Below are 24,121 nucleotides of genomic sequence, written 5' to 3'. Positions count from 1 at the left end.
GGGACAGATTATGCCTGTTGTGCTCCAGGTCATACTTGGATCATACCAGCAACTGGTAGAGAAGGTTGAGAAGACCAACCTTGCTCGGGGAGTTCAATGAAGCTCGCAATTTGTAGCATTGTCCCCAGAACTAATTATGGCCCTTTGGTTCCCCTGGACTGAATCAGAGACTCTGGAGGTTCTGTGACAAGGTAGGCTGCAACTTCCTGGACTTGGGCCATAGGGTTGTGAACTGTAGGGTCCCCCCTAAATGGGTCAGGTGCACACTACACATCAGAGGCTGCTACTGAGGTAACTGACTTTGTATGAGGTGCATGCAAGGGCTTTTTATGTTTGACAACTCTTCATCCAATCCACTTAACGATAGCTGTAGGAAACCCAGAAGTATCAGTGTAAGATCGAAAGAAAGATATTTTTGGGGAGAATTTTAGTGTACTTCAAAAGGATATGCAAATGAGAAATGGAAGTAGTGTATTTGTCAAACTCAAATCCACAGAGATAGAAACTGAAGCTGCATGTGAGGTCGTCTGAGCACAACGCAGTATCAGGGCTGGGCATAAAATGATAACTGGATCCTTCTATCGCCCACCAGACTCATTTCCTGATGTAACCGAATACTTTAGAGAAGACCTCAGTTCACTTGTAAGTAAGTAAAATTACAGTTTTGTTACTTGAGGGCATGATATGACATCTTGTGAATCAGTACTAAATGCCTTTCCTGAAAACTACCTAGAACAGATACTTAGGAATCCCTCTCTAGATCGAAACATATTGGCTCTAATGCAGCAAACAGACCTGACCTCTTCGAGGATGAGCACATTGAAATTGGTATCAGTGACCATGTTGTGGTTGTGGCAACAGTGATTGCCAAAGGACAACTAAAACAAGCAGAAAGATATATATGTTCAATAATTTAGATAAAAAAATCAGCAGTGCTGTATCTCAATGAGGAACCTGAAACTTTCAACACAGGGCAGGAGCATTTAGATAAACTAGGACTCAAGTTTAAAAGAATAATTGACCACGCACTGGATGGATAAGTACCCAGCAGAACAGTCCATAATGGAATATAATGTAAAGAAACTTCTAAAGAAACAGAGAGTACTTCATAATAGATTTAAAATAAAGTGTAGGGTCATATATAAGAGAGATGCTGAGTGAAATGAGTTTGGCTGTCAAGAGAGCAATGTGTGATGCCTTCAATGACTACCATAGCAGAATAGAGTCAAATGATCTTTCTAGGAACTCAAAGAAATTCTGGTCATGTGTAAAGGCTGTTAGTGGCACCAAAATTTGTGTCCAGTCCCTAGTAAATGGGACAGGAACTGAAATTGAAGGTAGTAAAACAAAAGCTGTGAAATGCTTAACTCCATTTTCAAATGTTCCTTCACAAAGGAAATCCCAGGAGAATTTCCCCAATTTAACCCAGTTTGCCACTGAAAGATGAATGAAATAGATATTAGTGTCAGTGGTGTTGAGAAACAGCTGAAATCATTAAAACTGAACAAAGCTCCAGGGCCCAATGGAATTCCTGTCAGATTCGATACTGAATTTGCGGCTGAGTTAACCCCTTTTCTAACTACAATCTAACATAAAATCGTGCCCAGTTCTTGGAAAAAGGCACAGGTCACATTCGTCTACAAGAAGGATAGTAGAAGTGATCCACAAAACTACTGTCCAATATCCTTGACATTGATTTGTTGTAGGATCTTTGTACATATTCTGAGCTCAGACGAATGAGATGTCTTGAACAGAATGACCTCCTCAATGCCAACCAGCATGGGTTCCGAGAACGTCGATCATGTGAAACCTAACTTGCATTTCTTGCCAGCTGCTGTGGCCGAGCGGTTCTAGGCACTTCAGTCTGGAACCACACTGCTGCGACGGTCGCAGGTTCAAATCCTGCCTCGGGCATGGATGTGTGTGATGTCCTTCTGTTACTTAGGTTTAAGTAGTTCTAAGTCTAGGGTACTGATGACCTCAGATGTTAAGTCCCATAGTGCTTAGAGTCATTTGAACCATCATTTGCATTTCTCCCACATGACGGTGGATCAAGGCAATCACATAGATGCAGAATTTATCGATTACCGAAAAGCATTTGACTCAGTAGCACATCTAAACTTATTGTCTAAAGCTCAATCGTATGGGGTATTGAATGAAATTTGTGACTGGATTGAAGACTTTTTGGCTGTTATCTTGGGTAGCGAGTCTTCCTCATATGTAGAAATAACTTCGGATGTACCCCAGGGAAGTATGTTGGGACCCTTGCTGTTCATGCTGTATATTAATGACCTTGCAGACAATATCAACAGTAAAATCAGGCTTTTTGCAGATGATTTAGTTATCTGTAATGAAGTAATATATGAAAGAAGGTGCATAAATATTCAGTCACATCTTGATAAGATTTCAAAGTGGTGCAAAAGATTGGCAACTTGCTTTAAATGTTCAGAAATGTAAAATTGTGCACTTCACAAAATGAAGAACCATAGTATCCCATGACTAATGAGTCACTGTTGTAATCGGCTGTCTCATACAAATACCTGGGTGTAACACTATATGGGAATATGAAATGGGATGATCACATAGACAGAGTTGGTAGAATATTGGGAAAATGCAATCATTCTACAAAAGAGATTGCTTACAAATCACTCGTTTGACCCATCCTAGAATATTACTCAAGTATGTGGGACCCATACCAAATAGTACTAATGGGAGATATTGAACATAGCAGAGAAAAGCAGCATGGGCACAGGTTTGTTTAATCAGTGGCAGAGTGTCACAGAAATACTGAAGGAACTAAACTGAATGGCTCGTGAAGACAGAGATAAACTCTTCCGAGAAAGTCTATTAACAAAGTTTCGAGAACCAGCTTTAAAGGGTGACTTTAGGAATGTACTGATATCCCCTATGTATTGCTCACGTGGGGATCACAAGGAGAATAATTATTGCACGCACAGAGGCTTCAAACAATCATTCTTCCTGTGCTCCAAACGTGAATGGAACAGGAAGAAACCCTAATAACTGGTACAATGGGACATAACACTTTGCCTTGGTTTGCAGGGTATAGATGTAGATAACCCTGGTCAGGATGGCCAGAGAGATTATAAACCCCACTCGTGCCAAATGAGAGTCAAATGCATTAACATTGGTCTAGCCACCACATCTGGTATTTGATTTGGAAAGAAAAGGAGATTATAACATGCACAAGAAATATAATCAGTGATATAACTAGAACATGAAACTTCTGTTACATTGCTCTTCGGGGGGGGGATATAAACCAAATGACACATTGTATAATATTGCTGAAAAGTATAAACACACAAATATCTGCCAATGCTGTATCTATCACCGCTGATCTTGCAAAAGATCCTTTTCTTAGGAAGTGTAGTGCACTGCTTCTGTAACAGAGAAAACAGGAAACCTGTAGCAGATGTACTCTTGTGCAAAGACATGCATGACATAGTTGGTACATTTGTTAACAGTTCAAAAAGTTCTCAACAATAAATGAGAGCCTAGTATTACTGTAATCTTACATATCAGAGAAGGAAAGTTGCTACTCACCATATAGCGGAGATGCTGAGTCGCGATAGGCACAACAAAAAGATTCACACAATTTTAGTTGTGCCTATCGCGACCCAGCATCTCCGCTATATGGTGAGTAGCAACTTTCCTTCTCTGGTATTGTTGCAATCAATCCTGGATTTTCTATTGTTTGATTGTAAGCTAACATATTCATTTACACAGTAGAAACACTTCTTAACAAGAAATTATTTTAAAACCTCTCCAAAAGCTGTTTCCTTTTCTAACCTCTTTATATATGTTGACAGTGCCTTATAAAAATGACACCAAAGTAGTCCACACGTCTTTGTGTACAAGCTGTCTTAGCTCATTCTGCATGGAGAGATCCACAGTTGTGAGTCTTATAGCTATGGTATTCGCTATTAGTTTTCAGCTTCCAAGATTAGCCCTTGCCATCAACACAGATTTCTATATGTATGCTGTAAGCGCACACAGCTTTTTAAATGGGTGCTTGAGTGAGCACTTATAGAGCCATGTAACCACACTGGGATAGCCCTTTTCTGTAATGTAAAAAAATTCATTAACTGGACTTTTAGTTTTACCCCAAGATACCATTCCATAAGCTACAATGGGCTGGAAGTAACGAAAATAAGCCAGTGGAGCACCTTCTGTGGAGTAAACTTTGGACATGATACTCAGAGTGAAATTTACAGAACAGAGTATGGGGATAGTTTTGTTACATGGTCTTCCCAGGTTAAGTTTTGATCAACATACATTCTAAAAGTTTTGTGCATTGTACCGTTTCTAACTCATTTCTGTCCACTACCAGCTGGGGATCTTGGTTTTGGTTCATTTTGTCCTAATGGAATTTAATTTCTTTTGTTCTCATTAAGGGTCAGTCCGTTGTCATTAAACTGTGCAAGGATTTAAGGACTTGCTCAATTGTTGTATACAGAGATTCCTTAACATTCCTTATTCTACCAGCAGTGTCATCTGCAAACAATAAGATCTTAGCAGCAGTTTCTGAGGCTTGCATGTCATTTATATAAATAAGGAACAGAAGGGGGTCCAACAACCACCTTTTCCTGCACTTATTTCAACTTTCTTTGTATCAGATACTAATCTGATTTAATGGTCAGAATGAGCTGAAGTGAATTCTACATCCTGTGATCTGTTTTGCAAATATGTCTGAAACCACATGTTTTCTATCCCTTTCATCCCCATTGCTTCCAACTTATGTAAAAGAATTTCATGACTAACAGTATCGAAAGCTTTAGAAAGGTCTAAATTAACTCCTATGACACTATTGCTGTTATTTAGGTTTCTAGTTATTTCTTACGTGTAATCTATTATTGCTGTTTCTGTACTTCTACCTGTTCAAAAACCTTGTTGATTACTATTCAGTAGTTTGTCATCATTTAAGTCACATACTTTGGCTTGTTGCATATCTCTGAAGTTTCTTTTTGTTGATGGCATATACAGTTGGTGTTAGAGCTACACCTTTTTTAGATTGAAGTCAATTGATAGGTAAACCTCCGTTTCACAAAGATACTTTTTAACTTCTGTAGGAATTGAAGACTGTTTTATCAGACGCTTGGTGGCATTCAGCACATTCGTTGTGGGATCCTTTTTCAACTTCTTGTATGTGCTGGGTTCCAGGAGATCACTGATCTTCTTGAGATTATATGGATTACCAAAGATACATAAACCTGATGTTCCTTTGAGACCAATAGTCAGCGCAATTGGAGCTCCTACCCAAGAACTAGCCAGACACCTTGCCTCTTTGTTACAACCTCACATAGGCAAAACTGAGAGTCATATTAAAAACTCTCTACACTTCATTGAGAAATTGAGGGAAATTACTGTCGGTCCTAATGACATACTTGTCAGTTTTGATATAGTGTCTTTGTTCACGATGGTTCCAGTTGATGAAGCTCTCTCCCATATAGCCAATATGTTCCCTACTGATATAGTAGCCTTGTTCCAACACTGTCTATCCTCAACCTATTTTCAGTACAATGGTGAATTTTATGAACAGATCGATGGGGTAGCCATGGGAAGCCCCCTATGTCCCGCAATTGCGAATTTATTCATGGAATATTTTGAACATCAAGCATTGCAGTCGGCCAAAAAAAGCCCCTCGAAGTGGTATCGGTATGTGGATGATACCTTTGTAATATGGAATCATGAGGAAGAAGACTTGAATGATTTTCTGGTACACTTAAATAGCATCAACCCAAAGATTAAATTTACTATGGAGAAGGAGAAGAATGGACAACTTAACTTCTTGGATGTATCAGTTATCAAACGGGCGGATGGGACCTTAGGCCATAAGGTCTACAGGAAAGGTACACATACCGATCACTACCTCCATAAGAACTCAAACCACCACCCTAGGCGAAAGAGGGAGGTCATAAAAACACTAGTGGATAGGGCCAATAATATTTGTGAACCAGGCTACTTACAAGAAGAACTAAATCATTTACGAATGGCCTTTGCGAAAAATGGTTATACAAAAAACGAGATTAGTCGAGCACTTCACCCAAATAGAAAAATGCCTAAAAATAGGAGACAGCAACAACCATCAGCTGGAAAAGTATTTCTTCCGTTCATCCATAATACCACGGATCGCATTGGAAAAGTACTAGCCGAGTTTCAGGTAGAGACCATTTTTAGACCTACTAAGAAAATTAGTGAATGCCTAAGATCAACAAAAGATGCTCGTCACCCCCTAGCCACCCCAGGGGTATATAAAATTCCGTGTAGTTGCGGCAGGGTTTACATAGGAACTACAAAAAGAAGCATCAATACACGGTTGACGGAGCACAAAAGAAACTGTCGCTTGGGACATATCGACAAATCGGCAGTAGCGGAACATGTTTTTAAGGATGGAGATCACGACATAAAATTTGGTGAAACAAGCGTGCTAGCGAGGACGTCGCACTATTATACATGTATGTATAGAGAGGCAATTGAAATCCACAAACATCAATACAATTTTAATCGTAAAGAAGAAGGATTAAAATTGGATAAGATATGGCAGTCGACGTTGCATCAATCACGTGACAATCGATTGCCTGCAATCGAGAGAACAGACGATAGCCAGAGATAGCTGCACATCGACGCCATGTGACGTGTGGTGGCGCCCCCTACGATCTCTATATAAGCGGTGGCCCCAGCTCCTAGCAGCCAGTCGTCGACTCACCTCGGAAGATGTTCTCCGTAGTTGAGAACGAAACGTCAGGGAGAAGAAGTTCTACAGATCGACCACGGCAACTTAGCCCGGAAGAGTTTACTCATAAAGACGCCGGCCGTGAAAGCCTACATGGAATGATTAAACTTCTAGTTGTTGTTGTTGTTTAAAGGTCCCCTAACTTTGACATCACAGCATTTCTGCTCAAGCTAGATGGGGTTCTTGATTCACTTTGTAGGAAGTACCAGAAATTAGTTATATGTGGTGACTTCAATATAAATTTTGCATACGATGGTGCAGGGAAAAGGATGTTGGTGGACCTCATAAATTCATGTCTGATGCAGATTGTGTTTTTTCCATTTAGGGTGCAGGGGAACAGTAGCACAGGCATAGGCAATATTTTTATTGATTCTTCATTACTAGATTGGCATTCTGTTAGTAAAAGGGTGAATGGCCCTCAGATCGTAATGCACAAATTTTAATACTAAAAGGTTTTGTACTCAAACAAATGTCATATATAATTACAAACTATGTAGGAAAGTTAATCCAGCAGCAATAGAGTGTTTTTTAAACCTTGTCAAGGAACAAGAGTGGTAGGACGTTTATAGCGCTGATAACATAGATGATAAATATAATGCTTTCCTTAACACATTTCTCTGCTCTTTGAGAGTTGCTTTCCATTAGAACATTCTAAACTGGGTACTAGCAGTAGCAGGGAGCCAGGGTGGCTGACAAGTGGGATAAGGATATCACGTAGAACAAAGCGGGAATTATATCAAAATGTTAGAAGCAGTCACAATCAAGCTACAGTAGCCCATTACAAACAGTACTGTAAGGTGCTTAAAAACGTTATTAGGAAGGCCAAGAGTATGTGGTATGCAAATAGAATAGCTAATTCAGAGGATAAAATTAAAACCATATGGTCATTTGTGAAGGAAGTGTCTGGTCAGCTGCACAAGGTAGATGATATAAAGTCAGTTCATAGTAAAAATATTTCTGTTACTGATAAATCAGATATATGTACAGTATTTAACAATCATTTTCTGGGCATTGCTGGTGAATTAAATAAAAATTTAGTTGCTACAGCTAATCATATAACTTTCTTGGCAAAGGCCTTTCCAAGATTGATGTCTAAAATACTCCTCTGCGATACAGACAAGGGGCAGAGTGAATCAATAATTAAATCACTGAAGACTAAGGACTCTCATGGTTATGATGGAGTACCTAGAAGAATATTAAAAGTACTGTGCTGCACATGCTGTCCCTGTATTTAGCCATATTTGTAATTTTTCCTTTAGGAATGGTCAGTTTCCTGAATGATTAAAGTACTCAGTAGTAAAGCCACTTTATAAAAAGGGATAATGGGATAATGTAGATAATTTTAGACCTATTTCTATGCCATCAGTGTTTGCTAAAATTATTGAAAAGGCTGTGTATGTCAGGATCATTGATCATTTTATATCGCACGATTTGCTGTCAAATGTACAGTTTGGCTGTAGAAGTCGTTTAACAACTGAAAATGCTATATTCTCTTCTCTGTGTGAGGTACTGGATGGGTTAACCAAAAGGTTTCAAACACTAGGCATATTTTTTGATTTAACTAAGACGTTTAATTGTGTTGATCACAAAATATTGCTCCAGAAGTGGGACCATTACGGAATATGGGGAGTAGCGACAGGCAGAAAAAGGTTATTATTCACAATGTTGAGAATGGCTGATGTGGGTTACAGTCAAGTGGGAGGCGCCCTAGGGATCAGTGTCAGGGCCACTCCTGTTCCTTATCTATATAAATGATGTGCCCTCTAGTATTACGAGTAACTCTAAAATATTTCTGTTTGCTGATGACACTAGCTTGGTAGTAAAGGATGTTGTGTAAAACATTGGTTCGGTTTCAAATAGTGCAGTTCATGATCTAAGTTCATGGCTTGTAGAAAATAAATTAATGCTAAATCATAGTAAGACTCAGTTTTTACAGTTTCTAACACACAAGAACAATGAGCAGGAAGACTGTGTAAAGCAATGCTACTCCACAATAACACCCACCTGCATTATGCTACACTGTCAAAAATCATTATACACAAGTTAGGTTGGGAAGTTTTTCCACACCCGCCTTGTTGACTTGATCTTGCACCCTCTGATTTTCAACAAAACCTGACATTTTAATTTCACAGATTGGGCATATGAGCATTGAAGCTGAACAATTCAAATATCTAGATGTTAAGATAGATAGTAAACTCTCGTGGAATGCGCATGTTCAGGATCTTATTCAAAGACTTAATGCTGCCATTTTTACTATTCAAACAGTATCTGAAGTGAGTGATGGTTCGACATGAAAATTAGTCTACTATAGGTGCAATAAAAAACACTCAAACACACACACAAAATTTCAAGCTTTTGCAACCAACGGTTGCTTCGTCAGGAAAGAGGGAAAGATGAAAGGATGTGGGTTTTAAGGGAGAGGGTAAGGAGCCATTCCAATCCCGGGAGCGGAAAGACTTACTTTAGGGGGAAAAAAGGACAGGTATACACTCGTGCGCACACACACACACACACATATATCCATCCACACATATACAGACACAAGCATACATATTTAAAGGCATGTCTGCTTGTGTCTGTGTATGTGCGGATGGGTATGTATGTATGTGTGTGTGTGTGTGTGTGTGTGTGTGTGTGTGTGTGTGTGTGTGTGCGCGAGTGTATACCTGTCCTTTTTTTTCCCCTAAGGTAAGTCTTTCCGCTCCCGGGATTGGAATGATTCCTTACCCTCTCCCTTAAAACCCACCTCTCGTCTTTCCCTCCCCTTCCCTCGTTCCTGATGAAGCAACAGTTGGTTGCGAAAGCTTGAATTTTGTGTGTATGTGTGTGTTTGTTTGTGTTTCTATCGATCTGCCAGCGCTTTCGTATGGTAAGTCACATCATCTTTGTTTTTAAATATATTTTTCCCGCGTGGAATGTTTCCCTCTATATATATATATATATATATATATATATATATATATATATATATATATATATATACTGTTGAGGAGTTCCTTAAAAACTTAAGCTGATTCTTGTTGTATTGTGGATTGACTTTTTTTGTGTTCATAAACATTTTATTTTTATCTGTTATTACTTTTATTGTGTAATTTCATGTACTGACATATTCCATGCCCTTGAAGATCTGCTCCTTAATTTGGTCCTACAGAACTTGACGTGTGTGTAAAAAAGAAAGAAAGAAAGAGAGAGAGAGAGAGAGAGAGAGAGAGAGAGAGAGAGAGAGAGAGGGGATATGGATATGGATGCTAATGACTCTCCTCCCCCCCCCCTTCTCCCTCCTCCTCTGCTCTCTCTCTCTCTCTCTCTCTCTCTCTCTCTCTCTCTTTTACTATTGAGATAGCAAATTGCCATGCACATATGGGCTATTAGATCCTTATATCTACGTTCATGCTATGCAAGCAACATGATGGTGTGCAACACAGAGTACACTATTTTCCTCTTCCCTCTCCCATTCACGAATGATTCACATGAAGAAGGACTGTAGATAATCATCTGCATGAAATTTAATTTCTCTGAGTTTCCCCATTGTGGTCCATTTGCAAATCATGTGTCAGATGAAGTAATATAACAACAAAAACAATCAATTTTTGACAGAATAATTTAATTGGATGGATAAAAAAATCTACTCACCAAGCGGCAGCAGAACACGCACATAAAAGGAGGTTGTAATAAGGCAAGCTTTTGGAGCCAGTGGCTTCTTCAGCCAGAAGGGTTGAAGGGGAGGGAAGAGGAGTGAAGGAAAAGGGCTGGAGAAGTCTAGATAAAGAGGGAGATTTTGGGAAAGTCACCCAGTACCGTGGGTCATGGGAGACTTACTGCATGGGATGAGAAGGTAAGTCTCCCCTGAACCAATGTTCTGGGTGACTTTCCCAAAATCTATCCATTTTGCTAGACCTCTCCAGTCTTTTTCCTTCATCCATCTTCCTTCCCCTTAAACCCTTCAACCCTTCTGGCTGAAGAAGGAGCCACTGGTTCTGAAAGCTTGTCTATTTGCAACCTCCTTTTATGTATGGGTTTTGCCACCACTTGGTGAGTAAATTTTTTTATCTATCCAATTAAATCAGATGGAGTAATATGTTGTGTGGCTCTCCTTGTAAAGTGTACTCTTAGAATTTTAACATAATGTCCTCAGTGATGCACAGAGTTGGATGTTCCATCTCCCCCTCCCCCCCCCCCCCCCCCTCTCTCTCTCTCTCTCTCTCTCTCTCTCTCTCTCTCTCATATATATATATATATATATATATATATATATATATATATATATATATATATATATATATATATATATATATATATATATATATATATTAATCATACCTGGTAACAGTTCCTACCAGATGAGCAACATTCAAGAAATGGTTGAATGAGTCTTTTTATAAGCCACTTCTTTTGCAACTGAACTACAGTTCCCTATGGTTCTCCCAGCAAATCTCAATCTGGCACAAATTTTTCCTACAGTTTGCTTTATGTGGTCATTCCATCGTAGACTGCTCTTCACAGTTGCCTAGATATTTTATGGTTGTTATTATTTCCATTTATTTATGGCCAATAGTGTATTCAAATAATAATGATAATAAGTCTTTCTGCCTCTTTGTTTCTTGTTACACATTACACTTATGTACATTGAGGCTCAACTGTCTGTGTCTTCCAGGAGATGTCCGTTCTCTGTAGGTCTCCCTGAATTTTGCTACAATTTTCTGGCTTTTCAACTTTGCAGTTACATGTTCAGCCTTATTTCATCTTTCTGGTGAACATTTTTTACTGAACCATTCTCTCCTGCTGTGATATTCCCTGGCTTTTACAGTGTCATTATTTACCTGTTGTCATTTCTTGATGTAAAATTGTGGTGTTATATTCTTACTTTTATTACCCAGGCTAAATCGCTGTAATGGAAAATGCAGAAAACAGGAGCTGGACTAAAATATAAAAGAGGAGATGGAAAAAATTCCAGTAAGTTCTCGAGCAAAAGAAGGTGCTGTAATGGAAGTCAATGCTTTACAATCTACATCCATATCACTATGCAGAAGATGACAGATGGCATTGTAATAGGGAGTTCAGCCATTCCATTCACATTGGTAGTGAGGGAAGAATGCCTCACTGCATTACTGTAATTATTCTAGTCTTGTCTTCATGACACCTATTGGAGTGATATGTAGGAGGCTGCAGTATATTCATCGCTTCCTCATTTAATACTGATTCTTGAAACTGCCATCTGCATTATGTGTGACTGAGTCTGTGTGTTCGTTCCATTCGGTTCTTTTACTTACACGCTCATCCTAACAGTAACCTCACTCAATAACAGAGAGAAAAGAGAGAGATGAAATGTTACTGAAATGTTAGTTCCACACTTAACAAGAACAGTTTTGAGACTTACATCTGTGAGCTAGAAGTCTTGCCATTAACATAACAAATCCTATATGTCTTTGAAGGACCTAGTATAAGAAACCATCTCAAAGTCTAGGTAGGATCACAGTGATGAAATGGTTAGAGTAGGAATGACTTTATTAATCAGTGACTCACACCACACTTCTTACATGTTGTCTACATTATCTACTTATTACAGGATACTATTGTCTATATTAATTAAAGTTTTTGCCAAATGACATTTGCCATCTTTCACCTATTTATCTTATTCAATTCCGTTCACAGTATTGGCTTCAGTACATGCAGAGATTACTGCTGAGTTTGACTGTCCCTTATAGCTTGCAAGTTTTTTGCTTAATATCATTTAGCTTATATTATATTTTTAATTTTCTTTTCTTTTTGTTCCAGATTTACAAAGTTTACTTCTCTAGAAACTTTTGTTATAACATTTGAAGATATCTGATTGAGGAATGTGTCATTATGTCTGAGGTAAGTAACATTCATACTCCAGTACAGATATGTGAGAATACAGAACAACTAAGACTGAAGATACAGGATGTCATACACTGAGAACACATGTACATTTTATTTCTGAATGAATATTGTATATCTTTGTTGTTAGTGCCTATGATGTGGCTGTTATCTCAACATACAAAACTTTTTATCTCAGTATACAAAACTTTAAAAAATGGAATTCCAAATTTTGCAAGAACACAGGATAGTGAAACTGACATCAGCTGAACGCATCTATTATAAAGCTGCTGCACTATAGTTTGTTCCCAACTTTTGGACAAAAAATGTGTAAATGGAAGAGGACCTTAAACCAAGTGTTTTGAGATACATAACCAACAGTTGGGAATGAATATTTCAGGCAGTATTGGGTCTTTAAAGAGCAATGAGTGTGAGGCACGTGTTTCTAAACTGCTAACAAACAACTGCCTGCCACATCAACAATGGTGGTTCTATGATATGATCCTGTTGAATTCTCAGATCTTTTTATTAAACTGAAGATAGATTGCAAGCACTCAGTTTGTACATAGTTGACTGCTTCTGATGGCAGTGCCTTTGTTTTTCATAAACTAAATTTTCAAATGATTAAATTCAGCTCTGATGTAACATAACAGACATTATTGGCTACAACATGAAATTGCTAGAAATTATCGTCTCTTTCCATATCTTTCTCAGATGAGGCCATGCCACACTCAGATCTGGAATTTCAGTTTATTTGTACACTATTGCACAATTTCGGCCTTAAGTCATTCACAAGTACCCTGTTAAAAAGAGAGTAAGTTATATTATCTCCACAAATAGAAATGTAATGCTGCGAATACATACACATACACCTGCAATAGAAAACAATGTTTCTCTATTCATTTTGGTTCACAAATGCTGTCTTTTGGATTTGACAGCTTGGTATTTGTGAAGATATTATTTATCGAAGGGTAAAGTGGAATAATAATTTCAAATACTATGACTGTATATATTAGGTTGGTGCAGAAGTTCATAGTGCTGTTGTTTTGTGTGTTGGTATTCTGGCTGTTATGGGTTTGTTTATCAGTTGTAATATTTTGATGAGCATAATCCCAATGGACAGAGCACAGCCATAACGTGGCTTTCTCATTTTAAAGAGGATCATTTTGACATTAGTTACTCTCCATGTTCAGGAAGACCTGGGTTTGATGAAGATAGTTTATATGTATTAATCCACAATGATCCACATCAGTGTTCTTGAGAACTGGCAAATTTGATGACTGTGATCATTCCACCATGCATGCACACCACATTTGCATGCAATGGGCAAGGTTCAAAAATCGGGTGTATGGACACTGCATGCTCTAAGCCACAATCACAAAAGTCAGCAGGTGGCCATATGTGCATCTCTGCTTGCTCATCGTCAATTGGCTCATGAACAATGCTGACCATTCCTATTCTGTATCATTACTGGTGATGAGAAATAGTGCCTTTATGTTAACATATGGAAAATAAAGGAATGGTTCACTCCAAAGGACCGACTCCCTGTACAAAGATCTGTGTGCATCCACAAAAGATAATGTTATGCATCTGGTGGAACGACGTCGGTGTGGTGTACAGTGAATTGCTTCTCTGAGGTTTTGCCATTACTATTATATTTATTGTTAACAACTGAGATGTCTTACAGATGCAGTACAAGAACAATGAGCAGGAAGACTGTGTAAAGCAATGCTACTCCACAATAACACCCACCTGCATTATGCTAGACTGTCAAAAATCATTATACACAAGTTAGGTTGGGAAGTTTTTCCACACCCGCCTTGTTGACTTGATCTTGCACCCTCTGATTTTCACCTTTTCTGCTCTCTATCAACCATCCTTTTAGGATTTCCTTTCCAGATGAAAATGCACTCTGAACACAGCTGTATGAGTTCTTCGCCTCAAAACTACATGATTTCTAAAATCATGGAATTGAAAAGTTACCAGCATTGACAAACAGTTGTAAATAGTGAAGAAGAATATATTATTGATGATTAAAGTCTGATGCGTTTAATAAATATACGGAAAAATGCTAGGGACATATGCACCAACCTAATATATGTATGTAGTTGAGGAAAGTTAAAAAATAAGATGGAAATAAAGTTGTATGGAAAATATAGTAAATATTAAAATTTATGGTAAGGTGAGATTAAAGTTTAAGTTTTAAATTTCCTTTTATTGTGTAGATCATTTCTAATTGGTGATTAACTGAATGTGGCTGATGCTATGAAGTAACTTTTTGTTCTGAAGATCTGTTTACTCATTAAGCAGTGTGTCAGGTTAACTTTTTAAATGACTGATACTTTCAATTTCTTCTGAGATATTTATTTGCTTTTCTTCCTTGGTATAATGCTAAGTCAAAAAATAAATGGAAAATGCCACCTTCTTTTAATAACATCATTGCTGTGGTATCCGCTATGAAGAAAATGTATGTTAATTAGTAAGTTAGTGAGTTACTTGTTCCATAGAACACACCCACAATAAACGTTATGTTGAATGTGTCAACAGAACAAACATAGAACACGTAAACTGATCAGCCAGAACTTATGACCACTGACCTACTATCGATATAAACCCATCCAGGCAATAGTAGCATCACCTGGCAAGGAATGACTGCTAGTCAGACACACGCATAGTGCATGTAGTATCAGTGAGTGTGCTGTCTGTGTGTAGAATGGGGAAGGTGCACAATCTATCTAAGTTTGAGGAAGGGCAGATTGTGATGGCCTGGAGGCTCGACACAAACATTTCAGAAACTGCATGACTTGTCGGGTGTTTGAGGCGTGCTGTGGTGAGTGTCTTCAACATGTGGTGAAACCACGTCCAAACTTCGGGGGGTAGGGCGGCCACCCTTCATTGCAGATGTTGGACATTGAAGGCCAGGTAGACTGGTAAAACAGGACAAGTTGCTAACTGTGGCAGAACTAACATCAGATCTTAATGCTGGACAGAGTACAAGTGCGTCTGAACACACAGTGCACCGAAGATCCTAACAATGGGCCTCTGCAGCTGATGACCCATGCATGTACCATTGAAAACATCACATCGTCAACTAAGACTAAAAATGGGCATGTGACCATCGGCTACTGAAATTTTCATTCTCAATTGTTTATTAATCCACAGTAATATGGCATCATCTGTGGGCACCTGTAAGAGCGCATCCGGTGCTTTCAAATTACAAAAGAAAATAGCGAGGCTAATATGCTACAAGGCTCCTAGAGGTTATCGTAGACTCAGGTTTAGAAGACTTCAAATTGTGACTTTATTGTAATTATTTATTATACAGTATACGAAGCCACATCGAGGGGATCTATCACGGCTGCTGAAAGTGCAATTAGCTTTAAAACTACAATGCTTGAAACAAATATGCCCTAACATCATTCCATTGTAAATACACAACACAAAACTGCTTTCTGTACAAATCAGTTAAATCATTCATTATTTAGTGCCGCTATCCAGTTTTAGAGAAATGTGTAAGGAAGATGCTGCGAAGTGTTGCAGTAGCAACCGTGGGCCAGTACTACAGTGCTGTCACATGTAGGTTGAGATAACATACGTTAAAAAGGATTGGAAGACGGACCAGCCGTGCTTGACAAAACTTCCACTAAGTATCGATAATAGCCGAAGTAGGTTGTATGATATCACCATACCAGGGAAAGATGCATGTTGTGAACTACTTAAACAGGGGCTCAGTAATAGTGCAGCAAATTCACCTCACAGCCATATAAATAGATGTGAATTTTGGGGCAGATTCATTCGGAGTCTAGCAGCACTGCCATGACACATGTTCCTTGAGATGACTGGGCACCACCAGCTACAATCATTGGTTTGAGATTGAACTGGGCCAGCCACCTTGTGTGCTGAGTCTCCTTGTGGAACTTGATGTCACAATGCCACTGACATGCCATTGATAAACTCCTGCCAGAGGGCAGCAGGTCATGTTCCATGCACAGCAGTCTTGACCCGCCTCTACGGTGGACATGATTGGGGCCCGCGTCACAGGGTGCGGCTATTCCACAGCAGAACAAGCGGAACGCTATCACAGCGAAAGTAAGAGAGCATCACTGGTGTCAAAGCTGTGGCCTACTGAGAGGCAGCCAGCCGTTGCTTGGCTCAACATCAGCATCACAGGGTGCCTACACTTGCGTCTCTTCACTGGAGTCGAAGCCAACTGCCTGTGAGCCAATGCCGGCCGGGGTTGCCAGAGTGGGGCCATGTCTGCCTCACATTATTAACAATGTGACATGTATTTGAAGTTGAGTAAAACATTTCTCTTGACCACCAGTGTGTCACTGGGCCCATCGGTCCATCACTCCACCACTTACGTTAACAAGTACTGTCTGCACTCCACAGTTATCATACCTTGGCATCAAGTAGTTTACAGTTCATAAAGTCAAAGTGAAAAGTCATTTTAAAAAATGGAATTGGGTGCTTCTGAAGTAGATCAATTTTCACTGAGTGCCTTCTGCGCTCCACAGAGTAATGTCCACAGCAGGATCTTCAAGCCCGTGGCACTGTTTAATGGTAGGGAGGGAGCAATAGTGCCTACAGCTGTCATCCATGGATGAAGGTTACAACACAACTACTGCAGGAGTGCAATTTCATCAATACATGGTGGGGTAAGTGGGGTAGTGAGAAGCTGGAAAAGTGGTATGTTTAAAGGTCCCCCCCCCCCCCCCCACGTTTGTGTTTATGTAATTGATAAATTGATAAGAGGTAATCGTGTCATTTTCAGTATTTCAGTAGCACAGGGAGCAGAGTTTTCAATACTGTTAGGGGCAAGCACAGTGAGGTGCTGAGAATTTTAAGAGACAAAGTAGATCAGTGTTGAGCAAGCAATGCAGAGCGGTCTTATAGAGCAGAAGCACTTGATGCTGAGGTGAAGGAAATAGCTTACCTCAAAACTTCTGAGTACAGAGAGAAGTTGCAGAGAGAGCATGATACCTAGCGATATCTGGTTGATCAAAAACAGGCCTTGGGATGTGAGGAACATGTTGATTATGAGTCGGATGTAAAGAGGGGAAAGTGAGGAGGGAGGAGGAGGAAGCTGAAAGGTGAAGGAGCAGACTTCTCGGTAGTATACCTTTTCCTGCAGGACAGCCAACTAACACTGATGTAGTGAAATCTGTCGATCCTGTGAAGAGCAGCGTAGAATGTTGTGAAAAGGTGGACGATCGTTTGAGTGTGAACACTAAAATAATTGTATAGTGTGTAGTAATACAAATAATTGAGAAGTTATATGTGGTGCAGAGTAATGATATAGTTGAAATTAAGGAGAGTAAGTAAGGAGTACCAGCTCTAATACCAAGTGGAATTGTGGAGTCTCAGGTAGTGGGAATGAGTGTGGGATGCAGTGCTGAGTGCAGCAAAAAGACTGCAGATGATGATATTATTTTAATAGATACTACAGGGAATGGGCAAAAAGTTGTTGATAGTTGTGTTGCAGATGTTATGGCAGAAATGATACTGGCACATAGATTTCCTCAGAAGAAGGGTGAATAGAGGAAAAAGAAGAGGAGACGAGTTTGTAGAGCGAATGATCAATCCGAAAGAGCTTAATCTGTTGCAGAAGGTATGCCAGAGTTCAAAATGTAGCATGAGCACAAGTGCTGCATCACAATCTTGCAGGGCAAGTGGCTGAAGTGTACAGTGAGCCGTTTACAGCACAGACAAAGACAGATATGCACAGTGGGTACGAAGTGGGTGATGTGTACAACATGAGTGTGAAAGTAAACATTCTGACTAAATATCATGTCAAAGTTAACCTTTGAAAATAATCAATACTTGAAAATATAATGTAATTGGATAGGTAAACAAGCTACTCACCAAGCGGTGGTGAGAGAAAACTTATATATAAATGCTAAATAAATGTGCAAGCTTTTGAAGCCAATGGCACCTTCTCCTTCCAGAAAGGTCGAAGGAGAAGAAAGAGAGAGGGGTGAAGCAAAAGAACTGGCAAGGTTTAGGAAATGGGGAGAGTCCAGAAAAGTCACCCAGCACCCCAAGTCATGGGAGACTTACTGTCCGGGATGAGAAGGGAAGACTGATTGTTGGGGACTGCACGAGACAAGATTTGAAAACTTGAGAGCTTACAGATGGAATATAGGGTAATAAGCAAGACAGAGATTACTGACAAAATATCATGCAAGATTTGTTAAAAGCAGAAAGCTAAGTGTGTTGTATGGGGTGGCTGTGGAGGATGGGAAAAAATAGACAGGTCAGAAAATAAAAGATATAGAAAACTAAAAGGCAGTGAAGAAGGGAATAATAATTCTGAAGAAATACAGAGGCCGACGAAATTAATGTAAATTAAGACAAGGTGGATAGTGAGAACCAAAGACATGGTGTAATGCTAGTTGTTACCTGTGGAGTTCTGAGAAACTTTTGCCTTGGTGAGTAATCCAGATGGCATGTGTGGGGAAACAGGCACTGAGATCATGACTGTCATGTTGTAGAGCATGCAATGCAACACAATATTGTGTGTTGTCAGTATACAGCCTCTGTCTATGTCCTTTTATGCTAACTGGTAGCTTGGTGGTAGTCATATCAGTTTCAGAGACCAAACAGTGTTTACATAACTGCTCGTACATAATATGGGTTGTTTCACAGGTGGCTCTCCCTTTGATAGGGTATGTTTTGTCAGTCACAGGACTCGAATAGGTGATGGTAGGAGGGTGCATTGGACAATTCTTACAGCAGGGTCAGTCGCTGGGATAGAAGCCATTAGGGTAGGAAAATGGGTGCAGAAGGAGAATAGTGTCTGACTAGGATATTGCAGAGATTTGAGAGGTCCCGAAAACCTATTCTAAGTGTGGTGGACAGAATGTCAGATAGAATGCACCTCATCTCTGGGTATGATTTTAGGAAGTCTTAGCCTTGTCGAAGTAGCTGATTGTTACATTCAAGACCAGGATAATACTGAGTGACAAGAACTATACTCCTAAGCTGTTTTTTAAAGGGATCAGCAGTACCAGGATTGAATGTGATGGCCTTGGAAATCTGCTTTTGAACTGGGATGATGGAGTAATTATGTCCAGTGAAGCTGAAGTCAGAATTGTGGTGTTTTGCATAAAGAATCTGTGCCTGAACAAGTACCTTTGGCTTCAATGTAAAGGCTATATGGGAAGGAATGCTTGACGTGGAAAGGATGGGAACTTTCAAAATGTAAGTATCATCATTTGTTATTAGGTTTAATGTGAACATAAGCATGTAGCTGACCGTCGGTGAGGATGCCCTTTTAAAGGTTTTGGAATCCTTATGTACATTTTCCCAATTAAATTTCATGTGATCCTACTCCATATCCCATGCCACTTTCTTTGATGTTTACCTCATCCTCACGGAGAATCAGCTACTCTTCTCTTCACCTTAAACCTACTAACATATGACAGCTCTTACATTTATATCAATAAGACATTGATTGTGTTGTGAGGATATATCTTCATATTAATAATGTATTGACCCTTGTAATGACTCAGATGACCTCTGAGTGTCATGTCCAGCACAAGATAAGGGAAGACAGGGGTTTGAGGTCAGTCTGCAATTTCCAAGCAGTGAGGAGCAAATGCAGAAAGACAGATTCCCAGTGAAGGCAGGATGATGCCTTGGATCAGCGCCAAACACTGTCACAGGACACCTACGAGAGGCGTTGGTTCTGGGACTCAACAGGACGCTTGCAGCAGGAGACTCATGGAATTCTGGAGTCTGATTAACACTATTTGTTAGCGATCAGATTAACTACTACACTGAAGGCTAATTCTAAACATTAGAAAAAGCTAAGGAGGCAACTGATTGCTCAACAGTGTCTGAATCCAGGGGTATGGGTGCTAACGGAAGTAGAGAACACTAGCAGCATGTTAAGTATAAATTTGAGAGGAGCACTCCAAGTGAGAAAAACAGACATGTCAGAGCTTACTGAGGCTAGCCATGAGCACTCCAGCGATCTGATTGGAAACTCTCTCTAAATAGAAAAAGTTGTGCTCTTCAGGAATCATGGTGGCACACTATTTCTTGCGTCCTTTAGTTGACCCATCAACTCATCGGCACTTAACAAGCTTCTAGGCAGTGGATGGAGTTACCAGGTAATTCTCTGAGGTAAAACTTCTCCCCTGAGACAGATGCCCAGAGCATCTGCTATTTGTAGGGCTCTAGTATAGGTTCTGTATTATTGTATTACTCTGAGAGCTCTGTATTACTATTTAGCTCCGGTAAATGATACCACTTTTCTCTGCTCTCTGCATTGTGTCTCTCATTTCATACCTTAGAATGCCATTAATGGGTCCAAACAGCCTTAAGTGTAACAATGCACAAGTCGCCACTTTTCATCCAGAGAAGTGTAAGGTTTTTTCGGCTCCTCTTGCCAGGAAGGGGTCTCTTGGGTCACTCCCTTCCCAGGTTTCTGCTAATGGGAAAGATGACACCCACCAGTGGCTGAAGTTCCCAAAGGCAACTGGTCGTAGGGCTTCACGATCAGACTCAGTCCTGGAGACTGAATCAGTGAAGCGCCCCCCCCCCCCCCCCCCAGCCAGAGAAATCCAAGGAGCAGTGAGAAAAGTCCAAAAAATAAGACCCCTAAGGACAACCCAGTAAAAACCCTCTTAATGTGGATAGCTATCAGCCTCACCAACGTTCTTTGTAAGCTGCTGGAATGTATGGTTTGTTGGCGGTTGGGTTGGGTCGGGTCCTGGAGTCACATGGCCTGCTGGCTCCATGTCAGTGTGGCTTCTGCCGGGTTCGGTCTACCACTAATGATCTTGTGTCCCGTAAGTCTGCCATCCAAACAGCCTTTTCCAGATGCCAACACCTGGTGCTGTCTTTCTTGATTTACGAAAAGCATATGACTGGTGACATCATAACCTTGCTACATTATACGAGTGGGGTCTCCGAGGCCTGCTCCCAGTTTTTATCCTCAATTTCCTGTCACTTCATACTTCCCATGTCCAAGTTGGTGCCTCCCATAGTTCCCCCCCATATCCACGAGAATGGGGTCCCACGGGGCTCCATATTGAATGTATCTCTATTTTTAGTGGCCAATAATGGTCTAGCAGCAGCTGTAGGGCAGTCCGGCTCTGTATGCAGATGACTTCTACATTTCGTACTGCTCCACCAGTACTGGTGTTGTTGAGCGATGCCTACAGGAAGCCATCCACAAGGCGCAGTCATGGGCTCTAGTGCACGGTTTCCAGTTTTCAGCTACAAAGTTGTGTGTTATGCACTTCTGTCAGTGTCGTACTGTTCATCTGGAACCAGAACTTTACCTTAATGACGATCCCCTCCCTGTTGTGGAGACATATCGATTCTTAGGACTGGTTTTCAATGCGTGATTGACTTGGCTTCCTCACCTCCATCAGTTTAAGCAAAAGTGCTGGCAGCACCTCAATGCCCTCTGCCGCCTGAGCAACCTCAACTGGTGTGCAGATCGCTCTACGCTGCGGCAGATCTACAGAACCCTTGTTCAATCCTGCCTTGACTATGGGAGTGTGATTTATGGTTCTGTGGCACCCTCAGTGTTGCATTTACTCGACCCAGTGCACCACTGTGGCGTTTACCTAGTGGCAGGAGCTTTTAGGATGGGTCCGGTGACCAGCGTCCTGGTGGCGGCCGGAGTCCCTTCATTGCGGGTTAGGCATGCGCAATTTCTCTCCAGTCACGTTGCGCATGTTTGTAGTTCTCTCTCCAAATTACCGTCTCCTTTTCCTGCCCATGGCGGCTCATCTGCCTCATCGGCAGCCCAGGTCAGGGCTTACAATTCCTGTTCATGTGTGATCCATGCTCTCTGAACTGGAGTCCTTGCCTTTACCACATTTATGAACACCTCCATGGTGTACACCTAGGCTGCAGCTTCGCCTGGACCTTTCACATGGCCCTAAGGACTGAGTTAACCCTGCCGCCTGAGCAACCTCAACTGGTGTGCAGTAACCCTGCTACTCTCCGCTGTCACTTCCTCTCGATTCTTGACATGTACCGGGGCTGTGAAGTGGTTTACACTGATGGCTCAATGGCTGATGGTCACATTGGCTTTGTCTATGTTCATGGAGGACATATAGAACAGCACTCCTTACCAGATGGCTGCAGTGTTTTCATTGCAGAGCTGGCTGCCATATTTCGTGCTCTTGAGCATGTCCACTCATGCCCAGGCGAGTCATTTCTCCTGTGTACTGACTCCTTGAGCAGCCTACAAGCTATCGACCAGTGCTACCCTTGCCATCCTTTGGTAGTGACCTTCCAGGAGTCCATCTATGCCCTGGAGCAGTCCAGTCATTCAGTGGTATTTGTCTGGACCCCAGGTCATGTCAGAATCCCAGGCAACGAAATTGCCAACAGGCTGGCCAAAGAGGCTATGGGAAAACCGCTTATGGAGATCGGCTTCTCTGAAACTGACCCGCATTCAGTATCATGCCGCAAGGTTTTGCTGCTTGGGGAGACGGAATGGCATAACCTCAGTATGCACAACAAGCTGCGTGCCATTAAGGAAACTACAAATGTGTGGAAGACCTCCGTGCACACCTCTTGCAGGGACTCTGTGGTTCTGTCAGCTCCCCATTGGCCATACGTGGCTGACGCATGGTTATCTCCTCCATCGCAAGGACCCACCTTGGTGTTGGTGTGGCTCATGAACGATGGTTGTCCATCTCTTGCTGGTCTGCCCACCTTTAGCCGCTCTGCGGCAGACTTTAAATTTTCCCAGCACCCTATCTTTGGTGCCTCAACAGCAGCTTTTAGTTTTACGTTTTATTTGTGAGGGTGAGTTCTATCATTTGCTCTAAGTTTTAGCACATGTCCTTTGTCCCTGTGTGTCCTCCACCCTAGTGCTTTGAGGGTGGATGTTTTAATGTGTTGCAGAGTGGCTGGCTTTTCCTTTTCCTCAAGGTCAGCCAGCCATGGTAACCTGCTATCTTGTTTTAACCTCTTCCGCCTGTTTCTTGTGTCTTTGTCGTTTTCTTGTCCCCTTTTGTCCATTTAAGTTTTTGTTGCCCTTTAGTCATCGTTGTGATTTTTCCTTTCATTCTGTTTTGTCTTATAAGTCTCTTTGTCTTATTCTCACCCTTGTGGCATTGTTTCCCTCGGACCAAGGGACCGATGACCTCGTAGTTTGGTCCCTTCCTCCCCTCCTTTAAACCAACCAATCCCACAAGCAGCATTACACCTCCCTTCTCCGCTCAAGACCCCTCATTACCTCTACCAACCATGACAAATTTTTGCTTCCATGAAGCACTGATGCAGTCTGCAGTCCAGCCTCAGTAGCCAGAAACTGTTGTCATGTGTATGAGACTTGTGTTTGTGTTTTCTAATTCAGAAGACAGCCTTTCAGTCAAAAGCTTAAATGTATAGCAGTCTTTTCATTGTGCCTGTCGGTGACTCAGCATCTCCTCTACATGCTAAGTAGTTATCTATCCTTTTCATAATATTCATTTTTAATTAAGTGTTTTTATACCTCCTATTTATTAGGAATGTAGAGGGCCCATGTAATTCCTTGCTTGCCACTGCCTGCAGTCC

General features: G+C 40.8%; 1 protein-coding gene across 2 annotated transcripts in view; it reads left to right on the top strand.

The window, feature by feature from the left end:
• The window catches only part of LOC124798051 (zinc finger protein 532-like), a 76,746-nt gene that overhangs the window by 27,893 nt on the left and 24,732 nt on the right, over nt 1-24,121 (top strand). Inside the window, exons 2-3 of one of the 2 annotated variants that reach the window (XM_047261278.1) lie at nt 11,629-11,704; nt 12,527-12,607. In XM_047261278.1, the coding sequence (XP_047117234.1) occupies nt 12,599-12,607 (9 nt within the window). In that variant the 5' untranslated portion in view covers nt 11,629-11,704; nt 12,527-12,598. The remainder of the gene's footprint in view (nt 1-11,628; nt 11,705-12,526; nt 12,608-24,121) is intronic. The other variant, XM_047261277.1, reaches the window with a different exon arrangement.

Source organism: Schistocerca piceifrons, chromosome 5 (assembly GCF_021461385.2).
Source record: "Schistocerca piceifrons isolate TAMUIC-IGC-003096 chromosome 5, iqSchPice1.1, whole genome shotgun sequence".
In the NCBI taxonomy this organism is placed as follows: domain Eukaryota; kingdom Metazoa; phylum Arthropoda; class Insecta; order Orthoptera; family Acrididae; genus Schistocerca; species Schistocerca piceifrons.
This window is presented reverse-complemented; position numbering and strand designations above follow the sequence as displayed.